Source organism: Hemibagrus wyckioides, linkage group LG15 (genome assembly GCF_019097595.1).
Source record: "Hemibagrus wyckioides isolate EC202008001 linkage group LG15, SWU_Hwy_1.0, whole genome shotgun sequence".
Taxonomy (NCBI): domain Eukaryota; kingdom Metazoa; phylum Chordata; class Actinopteri; order Siluriformes; family Bagridae; genus Hemibagrus; species Hemibagrus wyckioides.
In genome coordinates, this window is record NC_080724.1 from 6,651,686 (window position 1) to 6,678,149 (window position 26,464).

Here is a 26,464-nt window from a genome sequence, read left to right on the forward strand (position 1 = left end):
AGATAACCTTAACTCTGTTTTATTCCCTTATAGCTCTGGGTCCTTTTTTGAGAACACTCTAGCCCCTATCCTGATACCTGCTGATCTCAGATCAGTTTAATGCTACCTAATCTTCATACCAGCATGTCTTTTCACTTCTGTTTAGCTTTTCCTCGTCTTAGCTCGTAATAAACTCAGGTCACTTTAGTCCTGTGCCAGACTCATTTATGTATGTCTCCTTAGTCAGTTTAACTCTCCTGCATTTTCATATGCTTACTTATCTAAGATCAATCTTATCAAGTAGCTGTCTCATCTCTTATATTTGAATTCTTGTGGCCCCTGCTCTCAGATCAGCTTAACTCTTTATCATCATTATTCCTCCAGAGCGCTGATGATTTCAGTCTGATATGACTTCATTTCCATATCGCTATGTTCCTGATCTCAGTGTAACCTCTCACGCACCACACTGGAACCACCTGTGCTTGATGAAAGGCTCTGTTTGCATATGTATTTGCATCAAATGGTTTAAGGGTTTAAGGGTAAACGTGACACACAGATACACACCAACACTGACACACATGCAGCCATCCACATTCCTGACACCACCTTTATTATCACAGTAATCTCCATTTGTTGTTCAAAGCAAATCAAGAGTATCCATTACATTGTTTGACCTTATTTACCTTGACCATAGAACATAGCCACATGCACATACTACTACAGTAGAAATAAGAGAGAAACAAACTAGAGTTAAGTTAGTGTTTAGCACATTTGCCCCGCACTTCAAGGGTTGGGGGTTTGATTCCTGCCTCTGGTCTGTGCTCACAGCCTGTGTGCATGTTCTCCCCAAGTCCAAAGACATGCATTGTAGGCTGATTGGTGTAGTGATTGTGATCTTGAGATCTTGATGGGTTGGCACCCTATTGGCACCCTCACCTTGTTCCCTGAGTCCCTAGGGAAAGGCTTCAGGTTCCCTGCGTTCCTTTGTGTAGGATAATCGATAGAGAAAATGGATGAATGGATGGCTGGGAATCTTCCATTTTACAATTACTGAAGAAATGATGAATGAAAAATAGTGGAATGAGAGGAGTGAATCATGGTTACATGGACCATCTCACTCAGAAATAATAAGAAATTATGTTACTGACTGTTAATATTGCCTATTTCCTTTTATCTCAGGAGGACATACTACACTGTACTGTAATATAAAGTTTTAGACTAAGCAGCAGATATGGTTGGTCAGGATTAAGGCTATAGGTTGCAGTAAACTAATAACTTGGTAATGTAGGAATTTAAATAGACTTCCTACAGACTTGTGAGTTGTCATGATCCCAATTCTAGGCAAAAAAAATCCAGAATCCATATAAAGAATCAGTTTAGCCTCTGGTCTCAGATCAGCTTAACTTCACCCTGCACTCCTTATTAAATCCTCTTTGAGTTCAGTTTAGCTCTATTTCATCTTTATATTCTTATGCCTGGGTGATCTCAGGTCACCATCCTCATAACCTTCCACATCTTCATGTCAGATAAGAGTCCTCACGTGTCTGCTGATCCCGGGTTACTTCAGCAACGTTAGTCACTTGTGTGTAGATTAGGACCCCAGATGCTGATCAGTAGTTAATGTGAAACTCAGTTGTTTTGTGTAGTTGTGTATGAAACTCATTTTAACACAATATACAAAGCTGCAACATTCTGCTTAAAAATCCCCTACACGTGTTATTTACATCAAGTTCTTATCATTTATGTCATAGGATCTCTTTCACACTGTTAACTGTTCAGTTGTTTAACAGAAAAAGTACAAGTGTATCAGAACAGTATCGTCAGAAAGAGATTAACTAAGGTTAAAAGAAATTCGGGGGGATAAATGAATGAGTGTGTTTATACTGTATTTAACACTGCAGATGCTTAATTGAAAAGTAATATTAGGAATACAAACTGTACTTGAGTTTTTTTTGTGTGGCATATTCAGCTAGGATAAGTATAAATGATTGAAAACGCACACACACACACACACACACACACAAACACACACACACACACACTCCATGCAGCCTGCTCACAGTAGGAGAACAGGCTTCATTGTGTTAGCTCGCTGTGTTGAGTGACTGTGGCGTGTGGTCAATGTCACCATGGACAACACACTGGCCAACAGCTGCTGCAGTTTGCCCCAAACTCCTTTCTTCTCATTCATAAAGCACCCCCCACACACACACACAAACACACACACACACATACACACACAAACACACACACACACACACCTGCTGAAGTATTATCATCATGCTTGGCAGCTGTCTCTCTACTATCACTTTTTTATCAGCTTCTCACATATCCATACATCTGGCTCAGTGAGAGTTAGCCTGAACTAATATTCCTCGCCGGTTAGTTTGCTGAGAAACGCAGCCTTGCTTATCAGCGGTGTCCATTCCCATTACACACGAGGCACAGTCCCAAAGACTACACCATCAGCCTAGGCTGTGACAGAGTGTCATCTGGCAGCGGGCCAGTTCGTCTTATGTTATTGCGGGGTGAGGATGGTGTCGGGAGCCGCTGAGAGCCGCTGGCCACTCTGCTTTGTTAGTTTTGGCCCCCGGTGTGAGTGTTTGTTAGCAAACGCCTGATGTGATGGACTCATTACTTTAGACCACCTGTTTGTCCTGGGGCACAGAGAGAGAAAGAAGAAAGAAAGCAAGCGTCACCCGCAGTCAGCTTTCATATCTGCTGTTGAGTGACGCTGTATGCGAATATAAACAGTGTGTGCACATGGGTGTGTGTATGAGTGTGTGTGTGTATGTGTGTGTGATTCATCAAGCAAAAGTGAGTGCCTCACTCACTACAGACAACAGAAGTGCTGTTGATTAGCCAGAGCTGCATTTGCATCTTTGTTGAAAGAAACGATGGTGATGGAAAGAGTAGAGCATTGCTTCCCTATTCAAACACAGTAATGACATTTAGCACGGTTCTGCTACCACTACTACACACACACACACACACACACACAGCATGACCCTAAGTATTATTCACCCCATCCTGTTACACACACCATGAGCTTAACCATCTTAAAGCTTACTTCATTTGCTCTTGAACACATGGTGCAGAAAAAGAAAAGAATCAGCCTTCAGTTTTTCCAGCACTGTTTTCCTTTCCTGAAAAGTGCTTACTGGCCCCTGATTAAATATTCACTGATGGACATGATGGACTCTGACAGCCCCAATATGTTTTAGTCTTTGTGCTTTCTAAAAAAGCTCAACCGCAAACCGTGTCTGAATTCCTTTGACAGTGATTACTGATACCAGTGACATAGCCAAGAATTAATCACTGTGAGATCTGTACAATTAAATTGATAAGTGCAGCACTCGTGCATTTTGGGTGGATTCCAGTAGAAATAGTGGAAGGATTCAGACTTTTTTATTTTATTTTAAATTACTTAAGGAACGATCCACAGTCAACCAACCTTTCTATTCTAATAACATTAATAAGGCGTTCCAGTGAAAATGATTAAAAAAAAGCTTGCTAGTAATAAAGGGGAAATTACATCTTACTTAATAAACCCAGTATAAAATCAATGCTTCTTTTTCTCCTCCTGCTGAAAACCTCACCTCAATATCGCTGAGCTCAGAGCTTAGCTAGCTGACTAGAAGCTTCATACAGAAGCAGGAGAAAATGTATGATCCTGGTGGCTTACTCCGGTTTCCGAGGCTCGAAGCCGGTAGCCAGTGAAATGTGATTAAACAAATCGGTGGACGTGTTCGCTCGGCATCCGGGGCGGTTAAAATACAGAGGAGTCATTATTGAGAATAACAGAATAGAATTATAATAATAATAGTAATCATATGAATTTTTATGGAAATCTTTATAGCACCAGCTTCTGCCATGTTCTCAGTGTAGCTTCACCTCTGACTGTCACTGACACTGATAAATCACTGAACATCACGTGAGCAAGAGCTAATCCTGGGCACTGAATTTTTTAACCCTTAATGTACTATATTACTCATCATCTACAGTGCTACTGAAAGTGGTTACGAGCGTACGGAATTTAACTCAGGACCCACTGACAGTTCTTACAAGCAGCTAACCATAAATGATACACTATTTCATTTTGATGAAATTGTGTTTTTGGGCGTACGTGTAACCAGGAAGAAACACATCCCTGATTTTCAAGTCAAGTAGCTTTATTGTCATTTCAACCACATATAGCTGAGGCAGTACATAGTGAAATAAAACAACGTTTCTCCAGGACCCTGGTGCTACATAAACAACATACAACATATAACTACAAAACAGAAGCATAGAGCTAGGGACAGAAGTTTGTCCTAGCTACATAGAGTGCAACGTGTGCAAGCAGGTGCAAACAGTGCAAAGACATGACAGTGTAAAGACAAGACAATGTAAAGACAAGACAGTGTAAAGACAAGACAATGTAAAGACAAGACAGTGTAAAGACAAGACAGTGCAAAGACAAGACAGTGCAAAGACAAGACAGTGTAAAGACAAGACAATGTAAAGACAAGACAGTGTAAAGACAAGACAGTGCAAAGACATGACAGTGTAAAGACAAGACAGTATAAAGACAAGACAGTGCAAAGACATGACAGTGTAGACAAGACAGTGTAAAGACAAGACAGTGTAAAGACAAGACAATGTAAAGACAAGACAGTGAAAAGACAAGACAGTGTAAAGACAAGACAGTGTAAAGACAAGACAGTGTAAAAATCAACACAAGAAGTTGATATTAGCATGGGTTTGAGCTTAAATCCAGACACTGAGTGTAAGTTATCTGACCTCCTAGGCTTTATTAATGATGATAGATTGTAAAAGTAGTCCCTTTGTTTAGATGTTACTACTATACTACCTGTGTGTGTGTGTGTGTGTGTGTGTGTGTGTGTGTGTGTGTGATATCCAGGTGTATTTTACGTTTTTTTTTTATCATAATCTTGAAAACAAGCTTAAAATAAGAAAAAAAAAAAACAAAGAAGGAAAAAAAAGAAAAAATATGGTCTGGTTGTCAGGGTGAGGCTGCCCCAGTGTGTCAAGCATGTGCAGAGTGGCTCAGGGCATTGTGGCTCTGTGAAGGAAAATAGCAGCTCTGTGTCTCACAAGCTGTCTGCTTTTCTGATTGGTGTGTGTGTGTGTGTGTATGTGTGTGTGTGTGTGTGTGTGTGTGTGTGTGTATGTGTGTGTGTGTGTGTGTGTTAGAGGAAACGGTTTGTGCATCTTGTTAGCAATTAAAGATTAATCACATTCATAACCATAAACCCTTTTTTTGCCCACAAGAAAAAAGACTAATGTGCATGATTTAGATTTCCAACTACAGGCCGGATATGGAGACATGGGTGTTAATGTTTTATCTGTAAAAGTGAAAATTGTGGAAATATGAAGCAGCTTGGAAATAAGCAGCTGAGTGCAGCGCATCACACTAAAGGCAGCACTTAACATTTTTAAGAAATTATAGTACAGACTTTATAGTATGTATGATCATTTAGCATGTGTGTGTGTGTGTGTGAGAGAGAGAGAGAGAGAGAGAGAGAGAGAGATTGAGAGACTGAGAGAGAGACTCATACCTGACTGCACAAATGCATTGTATCTGCACAATAAATGACTGTTTCAGCCATATCCTCCTGGCCTTCACAGCTGCACACACTGCTGTTCATCTTTCAGTTAAGCTTTAAAACACATACATACATACATGCATACACACACACACACACCCAAACACACACACACACACACTGCACCAGTTGCTCCTGCTGCACACTCTCCTGACCACCTGTCAACAACCCCAAAGCATTACACACACAGGAGCACATGCCCGAAAACACATGCGCACACACACACACACACACACACAGTAGCAGTTGCTCCTGCTGCACATGCTCTTGTCTCCTGACCACCTGTCCACCACCCTAACCTGTAGACACACACACACACACACATGCACGCACGCATACACACACACACACGCATACCCAGCCACAAAAACACAGTGCACCAGTTGCTCCTGCTGCACACTCCCCTGACCAAACTGTTGACCACCCTAACCTGCACACACACACACCCACACACATACACACACAAGGCCATTAATATCTTCATTGTCTACATTTTTCCACACACTCCTGTGTGCTACATTTGTGTTCAGCCACTGGTGTTCTGTATTATGAATAAAATGCATGTAGTGATGTTTTCCTGCTGCTTCTTGCCCTCCTGAGATGATAGAAATCAATATTCCTTCTATCTGACCCTTATCTGCTTTCCACTAGATTCAATTAACTTCCTTTGAACGCCCCGCTGTTGGCTCTGACCAATAATGAAAAGCTTGCTTTCAGCTCAGCGAGAAGTCAATGCAAGTTCACGTTTCACACTTCAGTCAGACTTTTCGATGAACTCCCTCTGATTGAGTCACGCATATGATCTGTAAATGAAATCTAATCTGATTGGAACAGATTGGACATGTGTGTATTGGACATGTGAGTGTGTGTATGAGTGAGCACTTTCTGACAGCTGCTGTCTGATCTTCCCAGGTGACGCAGGTGCCCATCGAGTCGTGTGAGCAGTACGGAACGTGTCACGAGTGCTTGAGCTCTGGAGACCCGCACTGCGGCTGGTGTGTGCTGCACAACATGTAAGTGCTCTTTCTACATGACACTCGCTGTGCTGTCGATTAGACCGTGACAATAACACAGAGCTCGTCATGTCAGTCTCTCTGAGATCAGGCGCTCCATCACTTTCTCCTCCTCCTCCTCTTCCTCCTCTTCTTCTTTCTGTTTAGAAGTTAACATGAAACAAAAATAAATGGGTTTTGTTTGAATGAAAGAAGCAAGCTCAGCTTTTTTGGTGGAGTTTATTACAAAATGACAATAATGATTCATAATATTTCTTATATAATTCATGTTATAGCCAATAAGTGCAAAAGAAAATAACAAACCCGAAAACACAATGACAATTCAAAAAAAAAAAAGCTTGGTATAGTTTGCAAACAGTATTCTTTCCGCTGATTGGACGAGACATTTGTTATTTAATTTTTTGGATTTATTATTTTTCTGGTTTGTTGTTTTGTTTTGCACTTATCAGCCACCGTATTTATACCTTACCCATGCACATATGATGCTGCTAATGATGATCCTGATAATGCTATATGATATCAGCAGTGTGAACGCAAGCCTCATCCTGCTAGTCCTATTTATATGCATATATTTATATGCCTACAGCACACACTAATTTGCACTAACATACTGTACATCTCATTAGTAATAGATGTGCTCTAATTTATTACTATAGTGAGCCAAGGAAGCCATAGGTAATAGTAAGGGCAGATAAGAAAAATTCAGTGAGTTAGCGGCGCATGCTAGTGCAGATCAAACCTCTGAAAGTTATATTTGGCTATTTCTCAAAATTGACCTGTTGACCCTTAGTGGTTATCATGTTTTGCTCACCCCACCATGTTAATCCCCCCAATTCCCCCAATTCTGATATTCAATGTGAATAATAAGGGAAGTTCTTGTCCTGCATTGTATCATTTTATGCTGCCACATGATGTATACTGATGCAGGTGCAGGTGTTTCTGTTAAAGTGGTTGGAGGGTTTAAGTAAGTGTAATTCGGAAAAATCGGATGTAATTTGGTGGTGCGCATGAAGGCTCAGTGCATTTGCTTTGCACCTCTGTTATTTTGCATGCTCATGTGAGGGATTCCTCTGTGTACACCAGTTTTCTCCCCAGTCCAAAGACATGCGCTATGGGGTGACTGGCTCCTTTAAATTGTCTGTAGTGTGTTAGTGTGTATACGATTGTGCCCTGTGTTGGGTTATCACCCTGGCCAGTGATGCCCCGAGCCCTCTGGGAAAGTCTTCAGGATCCCTTGGATGGATGGATGGATGGATGGATGAAAAATGACCAGCATATAGTCTAAACCTTATTTTTTTATTCCTCTTGGAACTTTAACAATAAGACCCTTCAATTACTGAATGAATCCCCAAAGAACCCTTGAAGAACCTCTTTTTTCAAAGCATGTCATTTCAAGCACCGCTCTTGATGGAGAGCCTTTTAGAAATATGCAGTTCATTTTGGCTTGAAGAGGAAGTGTTTCATTGGGTTTCATGGTCATGTAGTTTGGAATGCAGATTGACAAAATGAACAAATCCTTATTTCCTAATAATAAGTCAACAAAATGTTGAAAATAAAGAAAAGCGAAATACAAAACAATAACAAACAGAACTCTTCGGTTTATTGATATGAAATGAATAATGATATTAACCTTAAAGAAATGTGGCATGAATAGCTCATGCTTTGCCTGTTACTCGTTATTCAGTTAAAAGACTAATGAACTGATAAAGATGCACATGTGTGACTCCAAATTTATAAATTATGTGTTGACACCAAACCCACATGCACAGTAGATCTCAGCATTATTTTAATTACTGGAGGCTCTTTGTCTACTGTATACAGAAACACTTGCCTATAATTCATAATACTATTAACGTTTTTCTCAAATTTACACACATTACGAGCAGAAGTGAGTTTGCTAACGTGCGAAGACGCGACTGATGATTAGCAAATTCAGTTGAATTTGTGTACACATGATTTATAATGAGATTTAAATATGCAAGCTACTAATGACGTGGTACAAATCATTACAATTTCATGTTGTCTTTAACACTAATTTTCTGACACACACTAGTTGTTTTCTTTGGAGTCCGGATTCGTTGTGCGTGTCATTTTTTCAGCGTGAACACCGTATTATGCACAGTTATGCACCATATTATTAGCGCACCTTTTCAATTTATACCTGCCGCCGTATTTTTTTTACACTTTTGCACTTTCTGTGGTTTACATTGTGAGGTAGTAAACGCTCCGGCAGTAGCCCCCCAGCACTACAGCGTAGGGTCCGTCACTGTCACCTGGTGGCTCATGTGTGTTACTACATGCATCTTTCAGTCTTAGCATGTTCCAATGCATCACATTTTTTTTTCATTTGAATATCCAAATTTATCAGATGCCTTTTTTCCCCCAGCTAAATGTACAGTATGTATCCCGTTTCCTTGTTTGCAGTTCATTATTCCATGTTGCTTGCTAGTTTTTGTCTCCTTTCCCTGTTGGCACACCGAACACCACTTCATCCTAATAACAGTCAGCTCAAGCTACTAGCATTTTCCTAATGGTGGCAGCACTGTGAAGAGTGCACTTAAAGTAATTTGCGTAGCCCTTGCGGCGCAATAGGGACAAATCACAGCTCGAGTGCAAGGTGCTTTAGCGTGTCTCTTCTGCATCAGCATGCCAGAACAGGTCTGTGCATGCCTAAATACTTTTAATTTTAGAAATTCATTTTTTTTTCTTAGATATTTTCTGTGTATATAGTTATGAGACTACACCTATGCGCATGTCAAACAAATCCTCATATATATGTTCACACACCTGTCATAGTGTCAGCAATGCTGTAGAATCACCCATCCACCCACCTACACACACACACACACACACACTATGAACTGAATGTGTTACGGGAAGCTATATGGAATCATTTGTTAAACTTCATAAAAATTATTTTCCCACATGCTGTTCATCAGCCAGCTGTGTCGTCTTTCTTTTTTGCACTGGAGCTATTTATTTTGAGGACAAACTGGAAATCTGTGTCAGCTGAAATCTTATTACGTTTGGTGTAGTAAAAAAACAACATACTTTTTTTTTAAATTTTTGATTAAACATCTCTGTTAAGATTTGATTTGCGTGGCAGCGCAGCAGAGTTTCCTGTCTATTCTGTATCATTGTCCTGTTTTTCTCTCTCATTCTTCTTACAGTTTTTTCTCTCTTCTCCTTTCTCTCTCTCTCTCTCTCTCTCTCTCTCTCTCCTCCTCCTCCCTTGCCATTATACCCTCAGCCTCAGATGCAGGCACATTTTCCACCATTTATTTTGTCTTGATGAAATTAGCCTTCTCTCTCTCTCTAGCTGTCTTTCTCATTTCTCTCCCGCTTCTCCCCTCTCTACTCTCATCTCCTGGCTCATGTCTGCTTATTTCTCACTCCTGCAGACCCCTTAAGTGTCTCTCACACTGGATATGACAGAAAAGAAAGAAAGAGGGAGACAAAAAGAAAGATGGCTCTCCATGCATAATTCCTCACACCTTTGAAGCTGTGAATGAGTCTCTCTTTCTCTCTCTCTCTCTCTCTCTCAGCTGTTCGTTACATATTCGCCTCTTCTCAGTAGCAGTGCTCTGGTGCTGCTCTGGGCCTTGTAATTAGCTACATGGCAGCACATTAGCATGATGCAGCGTGAGCAACGGGCAGCATAGTGAAGAAGGTGGTCAAGACTAGCTCTTCTTTCTGCCCCCCTTACCCCCCACCGATGCCACCCCCCCAGAGAACCTCAGCACAGAATGGCGTGATCCGCTGACGGCCCCTGTAATTACCGGCAGCTGCTGCCTGACGATTGAAAGAAGGAGAAGAAGAAGAAAGAGCGAGCAGTGTAGAGGGTGACGTCCAGAGAAACGAGTCTGATTTTGGCACGCCAGGGCCACACAAAAGCATCCAGCGTTTAGATTGCAGTTGCAAACACGCTTTTGTCTCAAGCACACTCAAGTCTCATGGGTGTGGATAAGAGCAAGCTTCAAGCGCGGTCCTCATTATGCACACACTCTCTCCCAAAGCTCTAGCTCTAAAGATTTTCCCGCTTGTTGTCCTCATTCAGGACATTCACGGGCTGCAGAAGGTGGATGGAGAATTTAGAGAGAAAGAGAGAGACAGATAGAGAGAGAGAGAGAGAGAGAGAGAGAGAGACCTGCATCTCTTCATGATCTTGCATCTATCTATATATGTAATCATAATTACATAGATAGATAGATAGATAGATAGATAGATAGATAGATAGATAGATAGATAGATAGATAGATAGACAGACAGTAGACATGTAATGAGTCACTCTTAAAAAATTCATGAAAATCTCTCATGCTTTTGTAGAAATTAGCTCGTTTCAAGTCCTGGTGTCATTGGGTTGTATCTTGCCTTTTTTGCCTATCTAGAGAAGTAAATAAATCAGATTGCTCTTGGACCTTTCTTTTCTCAGACATTTTCACACCTAGGCTGAAAATTTGCAAGGACTGATTAACATTAAGATTCCCAACAAGTACAATTTCCATTTCCAGCACAATCTAAGATAGGTCTAGCCTAGTTAACACTGTTTTTTTTCATGCCCTCTGTTCTGAATTTACCTCACTGCTCAAGCCAAGGACCTTGTACCAAGGTGTGCTAAGCACTTTAACACAATCTCTGTAAGAACAGATTTCCAAATGAAACAGTAGCTTGTTCCCACATGCCTTCGGCTCAGGAGTGATTTTTTTCGGAAAAGGCTCGTCTTCCTTAATGCTGAGCCCATAGTAGTGCTTGTATGCACTCTTCTGATGTACCTCCAGTGTCAGAAAAGCTGTATAACAACACATATAGCTCTTATCTCTTTCTGTGTTGACACATTTTCTGGATGAACAAAGACAGGTCCTGTTAAGTCAGTTGACTGCTGCAGTGTTGTAATGCCAGAGGGGCTATCCCCCAGATACTCTACCAGATATTTAAAACCTCCCTTACTTCCCCACCTGACCACTCTCTTACAGCTGGCCATTTATATTCTAGAGATCTGACCCCAATTTTTTAACAAACTGGGAGCTGGGCTGGATGAAAAGTATTTCACTGTGCTATAACTTCTTCTTCTTCTTCTTCTTCTTCTTCTTCTTCTTCTTCTTCTTCTTCTTCCCCTTCTTCTTCTTCTTCTTCTTCTTCGTCTTCTTCTTCTTCCTCTTCTTCTTCTTCTTCATCATCTTCATCTTTTTCTTCTTCTTCCACTTCTTCTTCTTCCCCTTCTTCTTCTTCTTCTTCTTCTTCTTCTTCTTCTTCTTCTTCTTCTTCTTCTTTTTCTTCTTCTTCTTCTTTTTTCTTCTTCTTCTTCTTCTTCTTCTTCTTTTTTCTTCTTCTTCTTCTTCTTCTTCCCCTTCTTCTTCTTCTTCTTCCCCTTCTTCTTCTTCCCCTTCTTCTTCTTCTTCTTCTTCTTCTTCTTCTTCGTCTTCTTCTTCTTCCCCTTCTTCTTCATCATCTTCATCTTTTTCTTCTTCTTCCACTTCTTCTTCTTCCCCTTCTTCTTCTTCTTCTTCTTCTTCTTTTTCTTCTTCTTCTTCTTCTTCTTCTTCTTCTTCCCCTTCTTCTTCTTCTTCTTCTTTTTCTTTTTCTTCTTCTCTTTTTGGAACCACATCACTTGTCCTAACACTGACCAAAAAGCCTTATAAACCTGAACTGGAAGACAATCATCGATAGACGTGTGTCCATTCTCCATGCCTCTGAGAGCTGTATGCAGCTCGGCAGACAGGTCTCTGTCAAGAATGTCGGCTGCCTGCTTCGAGATTTTAGGAAGAATTTCCTTTTCCTCTTCACTACTGAAAGCTGACTGCCTGCTGACAAATTTTAGTGGACTCTGACAAGAGAACTTCTAAATCTGTATAAAGAGGTTTTTGTCCATTTCTTGCCCGAGATCAAAGAAAAGCTTGAAAGGGGCATCCAATTCTGTCACACTTTTAAAACGTGAGCAGATCATCACCACTGGACAGGATTTTTGTTTTACTTTGAGAGCATCATAGAGCTTCAACTTCCTGTGGCCTACACCAACACCTGGAGTTTTACTATAATGAAGCCATTTGGCAGCCACCCTTCTCCACATTGTCTTACATTTATCTCATTTATACAACTAAGCAATCGAGAGGTAAGGGCCTCGAGGGCCCAGTAGTGGCAGCTTACTGCTCAACCTTCCGAGCAGTAGTTCAATGTACCACTGAGCCACCACTTACTACTTTAAATTAAGTCTGTTGTAACATTGTGGTGTACTGTTGACAAAATGATGGCACTCTTGCCAATTTACACCACCGCTACAAGACGATTAGCAGCTTCTGAAGTTTAAGTGTGACCTGAAGTAAAAAAAAAAAAAAGCTCTCTCTCTTGAAACTGACAATCATCAAAAGCAAAAAAGCAATGTGCCACTGTGCACTTTGTGGTTTTACATTACATTTGCTTATAGTGCATGAAACCCAACAGGAAGTGCACTGAATCCTGAATACACTCAACTAATAAAGCTATAAAAACAATCCAGCATAACGTCCAGAGTGAGCTCATGTGTACTAGTCAGTGACCTTTCAAAACATTTCTCCAGCTCTCCTGCAAATTGTGTCTCCATTATCTCACTCAGACTCTTTCAGAAAGCAGAATGAGGTTCAGTGTGAGTCCTGTCCAGGCTGAAATCAACACCTTAAAAAGATTCTTCAGAGGAATTTTCAAAAGCGCATCCTCTCCACATCTCTGTCTCTGTTTTTTTTTTAATAACTTATTCATGTTGCTGTGTCTTTCCTTCAGATAGGTGACATCAGCTTTTTTACTTCTCCTTTTTTTTCAACTACGTCTGCTATTTTGCTATAATCCCTAGCTGTTTGTGTTTGGTGCTGCAGTAATAATTTCACTTATGGAGGAAAATATAAGGTCCGTTCATTTATTGATGTCTGCTATTTTTATTAGAAAAATATTAAACTGGCACATTTTTTTTTAGCTTACTCCCAATTTTCTGTAAGTGTTAAATCTCTAGTTCAGAAAATACACAATTTTCACCAATTCAATTCACCCCCCTGAAATAATTGGGAAACATTTTTCAGCCCTTTTTCCTCTTAGGCACTTATTTAATAACATGGGGAGCAGCTGGAGTCTGAAGAATAAAACCATCGCTATCTGATGCATGATCAGCTTCACCTTTCTTCCCTCGCTTCTCACTTATTAATAGTACATTTCCTGTAACGCTCTGCACTCGCTTCTCGTCATCAGTGTGCTCTTCTGAGTATTACGTTTCAGGATGGACTACTGGGAGTACACACAGGTGTAAATAAGTCCTGGATGACATCCACATCTTGATTGATCTCGTTTGTCTTCTCTGTTTATACTTGATATGTCCTATTACATTTCCCAGCACCAGCAACACTCCTCTACACTGATCCCACTTTAACGCTGACGGCATGCTAAGCTTTCACAACCTCGCACAAATGCTGGGCAAAGACACCCACAACTGATCACACACACACACCACTTAACCAACTAATTCTAATACACTGAAAAAATCGAATGCATATAAGATAAGGAAAAGAATAGAAAAAAACTCCAACTAGTCACTTCTTCATATATGTGCACCGACACAGAATGGGAGAGAGAGAGAGAGAGAGAGAGAGGAAAGGAGAGAGGGAGGGAGAGAGAGAAAGAGGGAGGGATAAAGAGAGAGAGAGAGAGATCAAACAAGGAGGTCGAAAACTTTGCTTTTTGGATTTGGCAGGATTAATCTCACCAACAAAGAGCACTAATCCCAGCGATCGGATTGGCTGAGCTCCAGCATGGTCAGAGGTCATCAGAGTTCCTTTTGTTATCTACTATCATGCTGCAGCTTTGAGCTTGCTGTGAAGGAAAGCGCAGAACCAACACTGCTTGCTTAGAAATAGCATAATTACAGAGAACAATAAGACATTTTATATATCCAGCAAACAAAACAAAAATGAAACAATGGTGAGAATGGGAGAGATTCCCACCACACACAAAGACCGGGGTAGTGTAGAAGGAAGGCTTTTTGATGAATAACTTACAGATGTTAGATTCGGTGTTACATGAAGAGCTTCTAGAGGACTCCAGAAACTTCCAGAACACATTCAAGATACAGTAAATGGGGATCAGATACTACCAACTTGAATAAAACTCCCACATATTTACTACTTTCATCAAATGAAATGGCATTGAATAATGGATGACAGATTTATAAAGGGTCATTTTAGTCATTAACCAGGAGGCTTCACATCACCACTCAAACCTCCATCAGATCTAAGAAAAAAATATTCAGTGTAGTTTAAACTAGGGTTTAAACTCTAGGATTGGGGTTTGATTCCTTCCTCTGCCACATGTGTGTGCAGACTTTGCATGTTCCTCTGTGTACTCTGGTTTCCTCTCCCAGTCTAAAGACATGCAATGTAGGCTGATTGGCATCTATGTGTTGTCCGTAGTTTGTGAGTTTGTGTGCAGTTGTGTCCTGTGATGTACTGCTGTACCCTGCCCTGTGCCCCGAGTCTCCTGGTATAGGCTTCAGGTTCCTCATTAATGAGGATGGATGTCAGTGTGACTATATCACATTAAAAGGCGGGAAAATGTCTGACTTGATTTGTCCTGCTCTTCACCTGAGCTTTAAGCCTACACTGTAAACTAGGGAACAATAGTGTAAAACACAACTCGCATTTAACTTCCATTTTGACAGCAAAGAAATACTATACAACCCCCCTCTCAAGCTCCCTAATGGCTGAACTGAATCCATGTGAAAGCAGAACTAATCACAGCAGGAATAATAAGCAGCACAATGAGGTCATTACATGGTCCAGCTTGCACTCTCCGTATCGAACATGAGTCCTACGTTAGTGTAGATCACAACCCTGAGACTGCATCTATCAGTACACCAAATGCTCTCCCAGCTGCATATCGATTTCAGCGTGTGTAAGAAGGCAGAGTAGTCTACACTCGCTCCCACACACCACTGAAATGAATGGAGGTGTATTTATGGCTGTGATGGTGAGATGGAGGAGACAGAGCCGAGAGAGCTGAGAGAGCTGAGGCAGGCTGCAGCGCTGTGAGCTCAGAGCAATATTGTTTTCATGGCTGTTTCGGGAAAAGAGAAGTTATTAGCAAAACACATGTGCTATGTGTCTTCTCTTCTCTTCTCTTCTCTTCTCTTCTCTTCTCTTCTCTTCTCTTCTCTTCTCTTCTCTTCTCTTCTCTTCTCTTCTCTTCTCTTCTCTTCTTCTCCATCAATTTGATCTCTTAGATCATTCACTTTCCCCCCACTCTCCTATTCGTCATCCATCCTTTCTTACCATCTCTCTTCCTCTTCACTGTTTGTTCATCTTTCTGTTTGTTCATCTTCCCTTACTTCCTTTGCTCTTCTCCCTTCCCCTCTCATACTCGTCTCTGCTCCTCCAGCATCGTCATCTCTGTCATTTCGTCTACTCCTATTTTGTCTCCACTTCTTTCACCTACTTCTATCAAGTTGTTATTTTTCTCATCCCCCTCCTCTCATCTATTCTTATCTCCTCATCTGCTCTCCTCATTCTCTCTTTCCTTTTCACTCGTGTCAGCTCTCGGCTTCGCTGGCTTCCTTCACTTTGGTCTCCACTTTAATTTTTTTCCTATTCACCTTTCTCTTATTCATACTCTGGAAATGTTCATATTTGCAGTTGGTCCATATTTTACACACACACACACACACACACACACAAATATGGAGGGAAGACAGGAGAAAAGAAAGGAAATCTTTCTGTCATCTATCTGCTGGTGTCATGGGGGTGGTGTTGGCAGTATGTGTGTGTGTGTGTGTGTGAGAGAGAGAGAGAGAGAGAGAGACAGGAAAGGCAGGAAAGACAGGACAGTGTAATTGCCTGTCTGAAACACAGGGCTAAAAGCAGGCAGCAGACTAGAGCCCAAAGGTTAGCCCGCCATCGCCATCACCTTCCCTTGTCACTTGAACACACACACACATACACACACACACACACACACACTGTAGAAGCATGTGTGGTGAGTGTGTTAATGATGTCGACCCTGTAAGCATTCCATACAGCCCTAGAGATGGCCATGAGCTGTCATAAAATAGACAAAGCCAGGGACAGACAGACAGACTCAGACAGGTGGGGTGGGCACACACTTCAATTAATGAGAGCAAGGATAGAAGGAACTCACATACACACACACACACACACACAATGGCCGTCTATCAGTACCATGGCAACCGCAGCATCCCCATACCCTCTCCAACCCCAAAATAAAAATCAATGCTGAGCTTTGGCAGCAAACACACACACACGGACACACACACACACACAAACACACACACACACACAAATCTGCAGTACACACACAGTTATTTGCAGTACCCGCACATTTTCAGACAGTAAAGAATTCACAAGCCATCCCAGACATCTGAAAGCGCATTAAGTGTCATTTTCCCTCGAGCATTAGGAATGTAAAAGAGATGCGGCAAATTGCAAGTCGACATGCTCCCTGTCAGGAAGGCCTGAGAGAGAAAGAGTGAGAGAGAGAGAGAGAGAGAGAGAGAGAGAGCAAGTAATAAGCAAAAACAAAGAAAGATTTGATGAAGCATACAATAGACATACAATACTAATTTACATAAATCTGAAAAAAGGCATGTCTTACTGTAATATTACACTCTGAAAGCAGCCCACATTGTAGACCTTATTCTGCGACACACACATGCGCACACACACACACACACACACATCTAACGGCAGCCACTCAAATTACCTTAATGTGTTAGTCTGCTACAGAAAGCTTTCAGCTGAACCATTCGTTGTCAGGAGTATCATCTGAACAAAGGCTGCTAGTCTGTCTCCAATCTCAATCTCTGGGAATTCTACATATTTGCTGCAAATCCAAATTCAGATTTTGCACTGGTAGAATTCACTCAAGCCTTTTGCTCCTTGGAAGGAATGTGCTTAGTCTGCACAGTGGTTTCTCTCGATAATTTGGGCTGAATATGTGGGCAACAATTGTCAAAAACTGCTGGCTGTGCAGATTGTGCAGTGTTCAGGACCAAGGACAGCGGCTCCCTTTCAGCCCTGCTCTGGAGTCGGCAAGACAATTCAATTTGATTTTATTTTTATAGTGCTTATAACAATGGACATTGTCACAAAGCAATTTTACAAAAATATCTAAATTGAGGATATACATTTAAAAATGTATAGATTTTTTCCTAAGTGGCAACAGTGACAAGGAAAAACTCTGAGATGAAACCTTCAGAGGAACCATCCTCATCTGCGTGACACCAGATTAAATAACATTGCTTCTATAACTTTGCGCTATGTGGTCAAAAAGTTTAATTATGTAAGCAGGGAATTCATTCTAGTTCAAACATGAAGTCAATTTTGTTGATGTTTTCAACTGTTCACTGATGAAGACTTGACTGCAAAACTGGTTATGTCAATTGCACACTGAAAGCTATCATAGCACTTGTAGACCTAAGCCATTGTAGCAAAACTCTTCATATCAATTGTCCAAAGCCATCAATTGATACCATCCATGGTCATCTCATGTATGTCTTGGTTGTCCATGAGTGGTTTCCAAGTGATGAGAACTACAATCAGAAGTAGGGCAAGAGCAGAAGGGGTCAGGATCACTGGTATCTCAGAAGTATCTCAGACAATGAAGGCCAAAAGTGTTTGGCCTATCTCAATTGCATTGCTGCAGTTATCACTGAATTATCAAATTATCAGTTGTAAAGGAGAAGCATTTTTACTCACTCATTGACTGATTTGCTGAAACGTCCATTATGCTGTTGTTTGGATCTAAAATTTGGACAAGCATTCCATCTATAAATTCAGAAGATATTTCACTTCCACATTTTTGTGAGAATCCTGCCTCCCTTGCTGAGACTTGGCCAGAGAGATTTCCTTTGGGTCTATTTAGAACACTGGGTTTCTTCAGAACCTTTTCTCAAAAAATAGGTCTACTGTGTTTAGAAACCTTGTACAGCAATGAAGCCTTTATATTAAACCGTAACTAGAGTTCAAAGAATGTTCTAAGTGAACCATTACTTTCTGGAATTTAATCTCACAGTAATTGAAGCTATGAGATGATTTGAATCGACATGTTTATGAATGACATATTTTAGAAGCGATCAAATAGTTTATTAAATTTGTGAAATAATTTAAACTGAAATTAGAGAAACACTGAAACTGTCACCAATACAATTTTTTCATAACAAAATGTTGATTTTTTTTTTTTTAATAAATGTAATGAAGAAAGTTTCTTTAATGGTTCTTTATCATGGAGTATGGTTCTATGAAGAACCCTCAACATTCTTGGAACATTTCCACTGCAAAAAAGTTTTTTTTGTAGCGGGAAAAATTTTTTCTTTAAACTATAAAAATCTTCATAAAGGTGCCAGGGGGAACCCAAAGGAAGTTTTTATTTTTTATAGAAGAACCATTTTTAGTTCCCCAAAGAACCTTACAGTAAATGCTTCTTAAAAGAACCCTATTTTTTGTAGTGCCAGTATAAGGAATATTTGTAAAGTCTAAAGAACCGTTTTCTACTACAAAAGACTTTTTTGTGTAATGGAAATGTTCCATGGGTGTAGAACCCTGATAAAGAACCATTTAAAATCCTTTTATTTTTATGGTGATATTAAAAAAATAAGTATATTTAAGTGTAAGAAAAAAGGTTTTCTTTTAAGAATCATTTACTGAAAGGTTCTTTGGGGAACCAAAAATGTTTCTTCTATGATATCTCTGTGAAAACCCCTTTTTTGGTTCTTTCTGTCACCTTTGTTTTTAAGTATGTATATGAAGCTAATGATTTTAAGCTCATTTTAGGTTCTATATAGAACCATTTCTTTTTTACGAGTACAGTACACTCATGAGCAGGTTGTAGAACACAGAGACTGCACCACAGTTTTGTTCATGACATGAGTTATATTTCTGTCACTCTTTTTTTTTGCACAGGTGTTCTCAGAGGGATCGATGCGAACGAGCCAATGAGCCCTACCGTTTTGCAGCTACGCTGAACCAGTGCATAAAGGCCACAGTGTATCCTGACAGCATTGCAGTCTCTGAACCCAGTGTACCGGTGAGAGATATTTCCCCTCCCATACTGTATACATTCACAGCTCTGAATTCTACTTTGTGTAATTATGATTTCAGCCACATGAAGCATGTCTCAGCCATATGAGAAATTCCTCCTTCTGCGCTGACGATCCGGCTCTTTTTAAAAGGGATGAAAAACAGATGTGGAGTGTGTAGCACTCTCTCTAGTGACTGTAAACACAAATTCAGATTCAGTCCGCATGGAGATGTGTTTATGGGCTGTTTTCTCGCTTGCTTTTTTGGTTGAGCGGTAATGCGTGGTGTGGGTGGATGGGAGACCGAGCGAGCGAGCGGCGTGTAGGTGAAAGGTGCGTGTGTGGGTGAGATGCCAAAAAGTGCATGTGTGTAGGCTGATGTGGGGGGTTTGTTTGAGAGCCTGGTGTGTATTCAGGCACACAGAGGAAGGAGTCAATGTCTATGCTTTCTGTCTTTTTTTTTCTTGTAAAAGCTTTTCAAAGTGAAATCACTCTCTTTTCCAGTCTCTCTGTTCTCCTTGCTTTGTCTCTTTCATACACAAACAAGTAGGTGGTTGTTAAATTTCTTGGGCTTTGAATATCAAAATTGTATTTTAAAAAAAAGGACAATTTTGAAGTTTCGAGCGCCTAAACAGCGCGTGCTAACGATATGTTTGCCTGTAAATGAGCTGTTTGGCTCTACTGCACTTCATAATACGACAAAAGGGTCACTGCTGTTTCGATGGCAGGAAACCATCACCATGACAACAAAGCCCATCCGCTCCGGGGCCACGGGAATACAAACAGAAGAAAAAAAAAAACAATCAAATTACCTTTATTAAAAATGCTGGGAGTGATTAGCCAGCTCTACCCATGCACTAACAGCAGCAGCTACAGTAAGACAGCTAGGAAGACCGTGCACAACATAATACAGCAGGTGAAAACTGCTGCAGACTGTGACACAAGCAACTGGACTGACACACTGTACACTCCATGGTGCTCTACCAACCATAATATCTAATATCATTGACAATATTATTAATCCTACTACACACAGGTGATTCAAGCAACTGGTATAGGTCATTATATGTGATTCAAGCTACTTCTATTATCCACAAAGCTAAAATAAAGTACATATAATATCTTTATTGTCATTGTAACGTACAACCAAAAAAAAATAATGCTTACCAGTCAGTGCATAAAAGGAGCATAAAAATAGGTATCTAAAATAAATAGTGTTCACATAAAATAAGATCAGAAATAGATATAGATAGTATGTGCTATAATTTGCTGAAACATTTTTTTTTATCACAGAAATTTCCTCCAAACTGCTCCTGATTCGACAATAAATAAATAAATAAATAAATAAACAAATAAATAAAACATGGTGGCATTTCAAACACAGGGTTGTTGCCCACCAGAATAATGGCTTCCAATCTCATTGTGTGAAAACTCTAGCACACACATTACTAAATCAGTAATTAGCGGCTCTCCGGCTCTTGTTGCTAGAGCACTAGTTAGACAGACGTGACCGTGCCTAAGGTTTTGGGGTAATTAGCTGCTTTATGGACATTCTTCTGCACAGGAAGTCCAGATGAAAAGGGCACGGGAAGTGTGCGCGACAGGTAGGATGGTTAATCAGGCCTTGTTGGTGAGACATGCGAGTTCTGAGAATCTGACCTGGGTCCCCGGCGTGAGGCTCTAGACAAGCTGAACAATGGAAAACTTCAAACAGGGAGGTAAAATGGAAAGCGGGTAGGGCGATCTTTACAAATGTCAACTTAGTCATTACTGCCCGAGCAGTGTTATAACCCCCCCCCACACACACACACACACAAACACACACACACCTAGTCTACAGAACTGGAAATGTTTATATATACAGAGCACTCCAGCACTCTGTGACTGCTCCCTGGAGAATGACTTCAAAGGGCTTTTTTGTTTTTTTCCCAAGAAGTTCAAGAAGCTGATTGAATTTGTCAGATGTCCATTTTCATCCTTTTTCAAAAAAAGAAAAAGGAAAACACAGCCTTTCTGGCACCTTTTATAGTGCCTGCTCACCTGCATCTGAGGCTAAGAGTTGGCTGACAGTTTGTGCCATTGCCTTATGCTCAGGCCATCTGCTGTGTACCTGATGAAGCTTGATTGAAAACACCGCAGTGTTACTACTGTAGCAACTACTCTCAGACACTTCTCCTCTGCTGTCTCTGTGTTCAGCTGCTGGTGAAGGTGACTGATGTTCCCGATCTCTCAGCTGGAATCACCTGCGCCTTTGGGAACCTGACTGAAGTAGAAGGGACGGTGAATGGAAATCAGATCCTGTGCACCTCTCCGGCTGCTAAAGACGTCCCCGTCATTCCTACTGATCAAGGTACTGCTACTACTAAAAGTCTAGTCCCTTTCTAATCTGTACTTCTCTTCCTTCGCCTCCATCTCCAGTTTACTAAACAAATTCAACCTCGTTTTTATCCCTCTAACGTGCTTCATATCCCTCCATCTGTTAGTTCTTTCTTTTTACCGTTTTCTCTCTACTCCCTCTTCTCCCAGGGGGCGTGGCTTTGGCTAAGCTCTCTTCTAGATGTTCTATTAATAGAGCCTCTCAGACGCGTGCTCCACTGCCTTCTAATGAGAGCTTCATTCAGCAGGGCTCTGTGCTCTCACGCCCATCGATTCCACACACACACACACACACACACACACACACACACACACACACACTGCAGCTCTAATGAGCTTACACTGACCTCAGGTCAACCTCGGGGCCGGAGCCATGCTCTCACCCACACTTACACCTATTACAGGTGATATTTGTTGCCATTTTTCTTGTGAACATTTCAGTATAAGAGAAAACAGGAGCTGTGTGTAGAGATGTGAACATGAGCTGGAAGTAAAAGCCAGTTTGGATCGAAAATAAATATCAGAGAGATTTATATTTTGAGGTTCTTTTCGAGAAAGTAAGGCTCATTTGGTGTCAGAAACAAAAGGTCATTTTTCTTGCTGGTGACTCTAATGATAGATCGCTCGTCCGGGTTTCATCCACAGCTCATTTCAATAAAAGAATGCTCCTCAGATGAGCGTGAGCTCGCTAATTAGTCACGCTCTGTCAAACGCTACCCCCTGATCAAAGGTAGACGGTCATGACGGACACCTCTATGAGGCAGCCACCATCTGAGTAATCCCACAAGTTCTCAGGGTAAATGACAGCACTGTTTACCCACAATCCCCTTCTTCCCGCAGGGAGCACAGCCCAATCAGTGTGGGCCCTCAGGTAAATGTCATCTAAACCTCATATTTCCCCTCTGTCTCCTTCAGACGCATTAGGCAGTATAGATTATTAACCATCAGCCAGGAACATCGATCATGCACAGATTTAATAGCTCGGAGGCCAGGCGTATCGGGCTTGTGCTGGTGGGGGGGTCGGATGACTGATGTTTCCTGTTTAGATCTATTTTCCAAACCAAAAATGTCTGCTTATGGGAATTACAGAGAAAGACACTGCTGAAATGTAATAAAAAATAATCCAGTACCTCTGCATGTGTTATAAAAAAAAAGCAGAAGAAAGCAGAAAGAGCAGGTGTGAAGGATAGCTTGGGGTCACAGCTGACTCCTACACACGGTATGCCAGCCGAATTTGTGCCCAATCGCTCATCCGAGTGTGAGGAGCTGGCTGCTTATTGAACGTTTTTAACATTTTCAATGCCTTGCCAAATGAGACGGAGCTGGCTGCGTTCCGTGCCGATGGCAGCAGCTTTACTGGCTCTTCACTCAGCGTTGCGGCCCACGGACACCATCTCGCATCAACACAGGCTCTCTGCACCACTGTATCAAACCTCACATGTGCTCTGTAGGTACAGGGCAGGGGAAAGCAGGGGAAAGCAGTTTGTTGCCATATGCCTCACAGTGTGAGCAGCAGACCAAGTAACAAATATTGTCTGGGGAAAGAAAATAGAAATGCAGCCTTTATGTGTGCAGAGGAAAAAAAAAAAGTGTTGAACTAACACATATAGTGGTGTTCAATTCAGTTGAGACCAGAAGGACATGCCAAAAATTATTATTTGGCTGTGTATTTAAAAATATGTGATTTACATGCCGTGAGGTTTCATGTTGCTTTCTGTCTGTCTATGTGTCTCAGACTGGTCTGGGGTGGAGCTCAGGCTAAACTCAAAGGAAACAGGTCAAATGCTGATCAGCACTGAGGTTAAATTCTACAACTGCAGTGTACACCAGCTGTGAGTATCATTTTCCCCTCATCTATACACTGTCCAAAAACATTTTCTGTGAAGTTTACACTTATTTCCTGACAGAAGATTTGCATTTGCTCATTTTTGTGCTAAAGTGACTCCTAGTTCTTGAGGAAGGATATAACTGAGCAGTGGAAGGTTAATCTGAGCAGAGCTGGGATTTGAACTCAGAACCTTCTGAGCTCTAGCTCAAAAGCTTAAGCACTGAGCCACCACGTTCAACAACAAACTTGCACTGATTCAGCCACCTGCCATTGAATTGACACGTCTGAAACGACACATAGCAGTGGTTCACTAACTGTTTTTCTAGCATGTAAACCTTTACTCAGTGATCATTTGTTTGTCACAAATCAGTGAGTAGAAACAGATGCAGTTGTAGTTCAACATTATAGGGTAAAGGCAAAGCAGAAAAATCCAAATCATGAGATAGAGCAAGGTCAGTACACAAGGTGTAGGTCAGGTAATGAACAAACAAGGTAGGCAAAAATAAAGTCATGGATCAAACAGACAGGCAGTAATCCCCCCAGAAAAAAATCAAAGGCTTGGTAAGGCCCACTTTATGGCACAAATTGAATATTTAACTCTAGTGAAATAAAGTGTCTCTTTTATCGTCTATGTGTGTGTGTGTGTGTGTGTGTGTGATTAGATGGCAGGCATCTAATCTGGGAACAAGATGGCTGCCATGGTTTCTGGGAAGCACAGTTCAGAGCAGCCATCTTTGTTGGCCACAGTGTATTTTGGGAAGTGGAGTTGACAGTAAACTTTAAAATAAGCATTAACATGGAAATAAAAAGGATCCACTTCTTTTCAAATGTGGACTAAAAGAGAATCTTTAACATTCTTACATTTGCTTAAAATATTGTTACAGCCCAGTCCTATCTGGGTAATCTGGAAAACTTGTAAAAAAATCACTCTGCATATTAATATTTATCAATATATCTTGTAAGCTCCTGTCTGCTGTGTGTGTTATATTTATGAAGCACACAAATGATGCTTTTTTTTGTCTTGTTGGTGTTCAGTGGTGACAGCATTGACTCATTACAGCTCTGTAACCTTGACTCTGGCTACATGACAGATATTTTGGATGTGTTGCGTAAAAGGGACATTAGTAAGCACTTCCCAGCTGAAGGGCACTTTGTGCATACTGAGTAAGATTGCTGTGTTGCTGAGTTTAGTATTGTAAAGCTATAAGGGAGTATGAAGTGCCAACTGGTTTCGCATGTCTAACTACTACTCTAGGCATAACACAATAATTTTTTACATAGTGTCTCTGCACATTCTTGCACACACTGCCACATTATTGATGGCTTTAATTATAGCCATTGTACATTTATTTTATACACAACACTTCCAAACTGCTCATCCTATATATCTAACAAACAGTTTTAAACTGCAACCTGTAAATATTTTTCATAGATTTAATCTGTACAGAAGTCTCAGTCTGTAAATAATTTGGAGAGCTAGGGAAATATGTATCCATTCTTTATTATTTGTGTGTATTTGAGTATTTGAGTCTATGCTGTGCTTCTGTTAAATCTTAGTCATCCTTGTTGGTCTTATGTACTTGGTGTGACCCCAGATTTCCCTGTGGGGGATTAATAAAATACTTGCAACTCCACCCAAATCTACTGTATTTACTTAACTCTACTCTACTCTACTTTATTCCGCTATACCAGAGGTGTCCGGTCTAATCCTCAAAGGGCCGGTGTGGGTGAAGGTTTTCAGACGAATCAAACAGGAGCCACACCTGATTCCACCTGTTTAATCAGTTGATTTTGGCTTTCAATAGACCCAGGTGTGTCTTCTGCTTAACTGGAATGAAAACCTGCACCCACAAATTATCTTTCTGGATAAGACTGGGCTTCCCTGCACTGTAGTCTACTCTACTCTACTGTACTTTACTCGACTCTCCTCCACCCTGCACTACTGTACTCTAGTCTTCCCTACTCAACTCTACTCTACTTTAGGCTACTCTGCTCTACTAGGGAGTTGCACTAAATTGCTAAGATACATGGCTAGTATATACATTATGTTCTTTTGCCATGTCTGGCTTTAGCCCTTGCGATTATAAAAAGCATCCGTTAAAGCTAATGCCTTGAGATTGCTTGACATTTCTCCAGTGCAGGAGCGGAATTTTGTGCCTCTAAGTGGGCTGTTCGTATCCCGATCACGTGTCTGTGGTGTCTGGTGCAGTCTGTGGAAAGCAGATGCTCTTCCGCACCAAAGATGAAAGAGCTCGATTGGCTGGAAGCTTTTTGAAATGACGGAGGAGTCGAATGACCACAGTAGGAGATGACTGGCTAGGTTTTTAAGGCTTTTATTCTTCAGCATCCGTGTCTCCACTTTTAGCTCCTCTGTCACCCCGATTATCAGCATCCTCCCTTAAGCCATTCATTCTCATAGTACCATGGCCGACAAACATCCTTGTAGATCTGGAACTAATCAAACAAACTCTCTCTATCCAATCCCCTGAGTAATCCCTCGAACACACATACAAATACACACATCCCTTTGCCCTCCCGGTGTGTCTCACCAGCTGCCTCTCTGTGCCCATGTCTAAGGGGGATTATGGGTACAGTGGAGCAGAATGCTTCTTCCTGG

At 41.0% G+C, this 26,464-nt stretch overlaps 1 protein-coding gene across 1 annotated transcript in view; it reads left to right on the forward strand.

The window, feature by feature from the left end:
- plxna2 (plexin A2) overlaps positions 1 to 26,464 on the forward strand; it is a 202,331-nt gene that overhangs the window by 103,958 nt on the left and 71,909 nt on the right. Inside the window, exons 5-8 of the mRNA XM_058410295.1 lie at positions 6,501 to 6,601; positions 19,528 to 19,651; positions 21,840 to 21,993; positions 23,755 to 23,851. Coding sequence (XP_058266278.1) covers positions 6,501 to 6,601; positions 19,528 to 19,651; positions 21,840 to 21,993; positions 23,755 to 23,851 — 476 coding nt within the window. The remainder of the gene's footprint in view (positions 1 to 6,500; positions 6,602 to 19,527; positions 19,652 to 21,839; positions 21,994 to 23,754; positions 23,852 to 26,464) is intronic.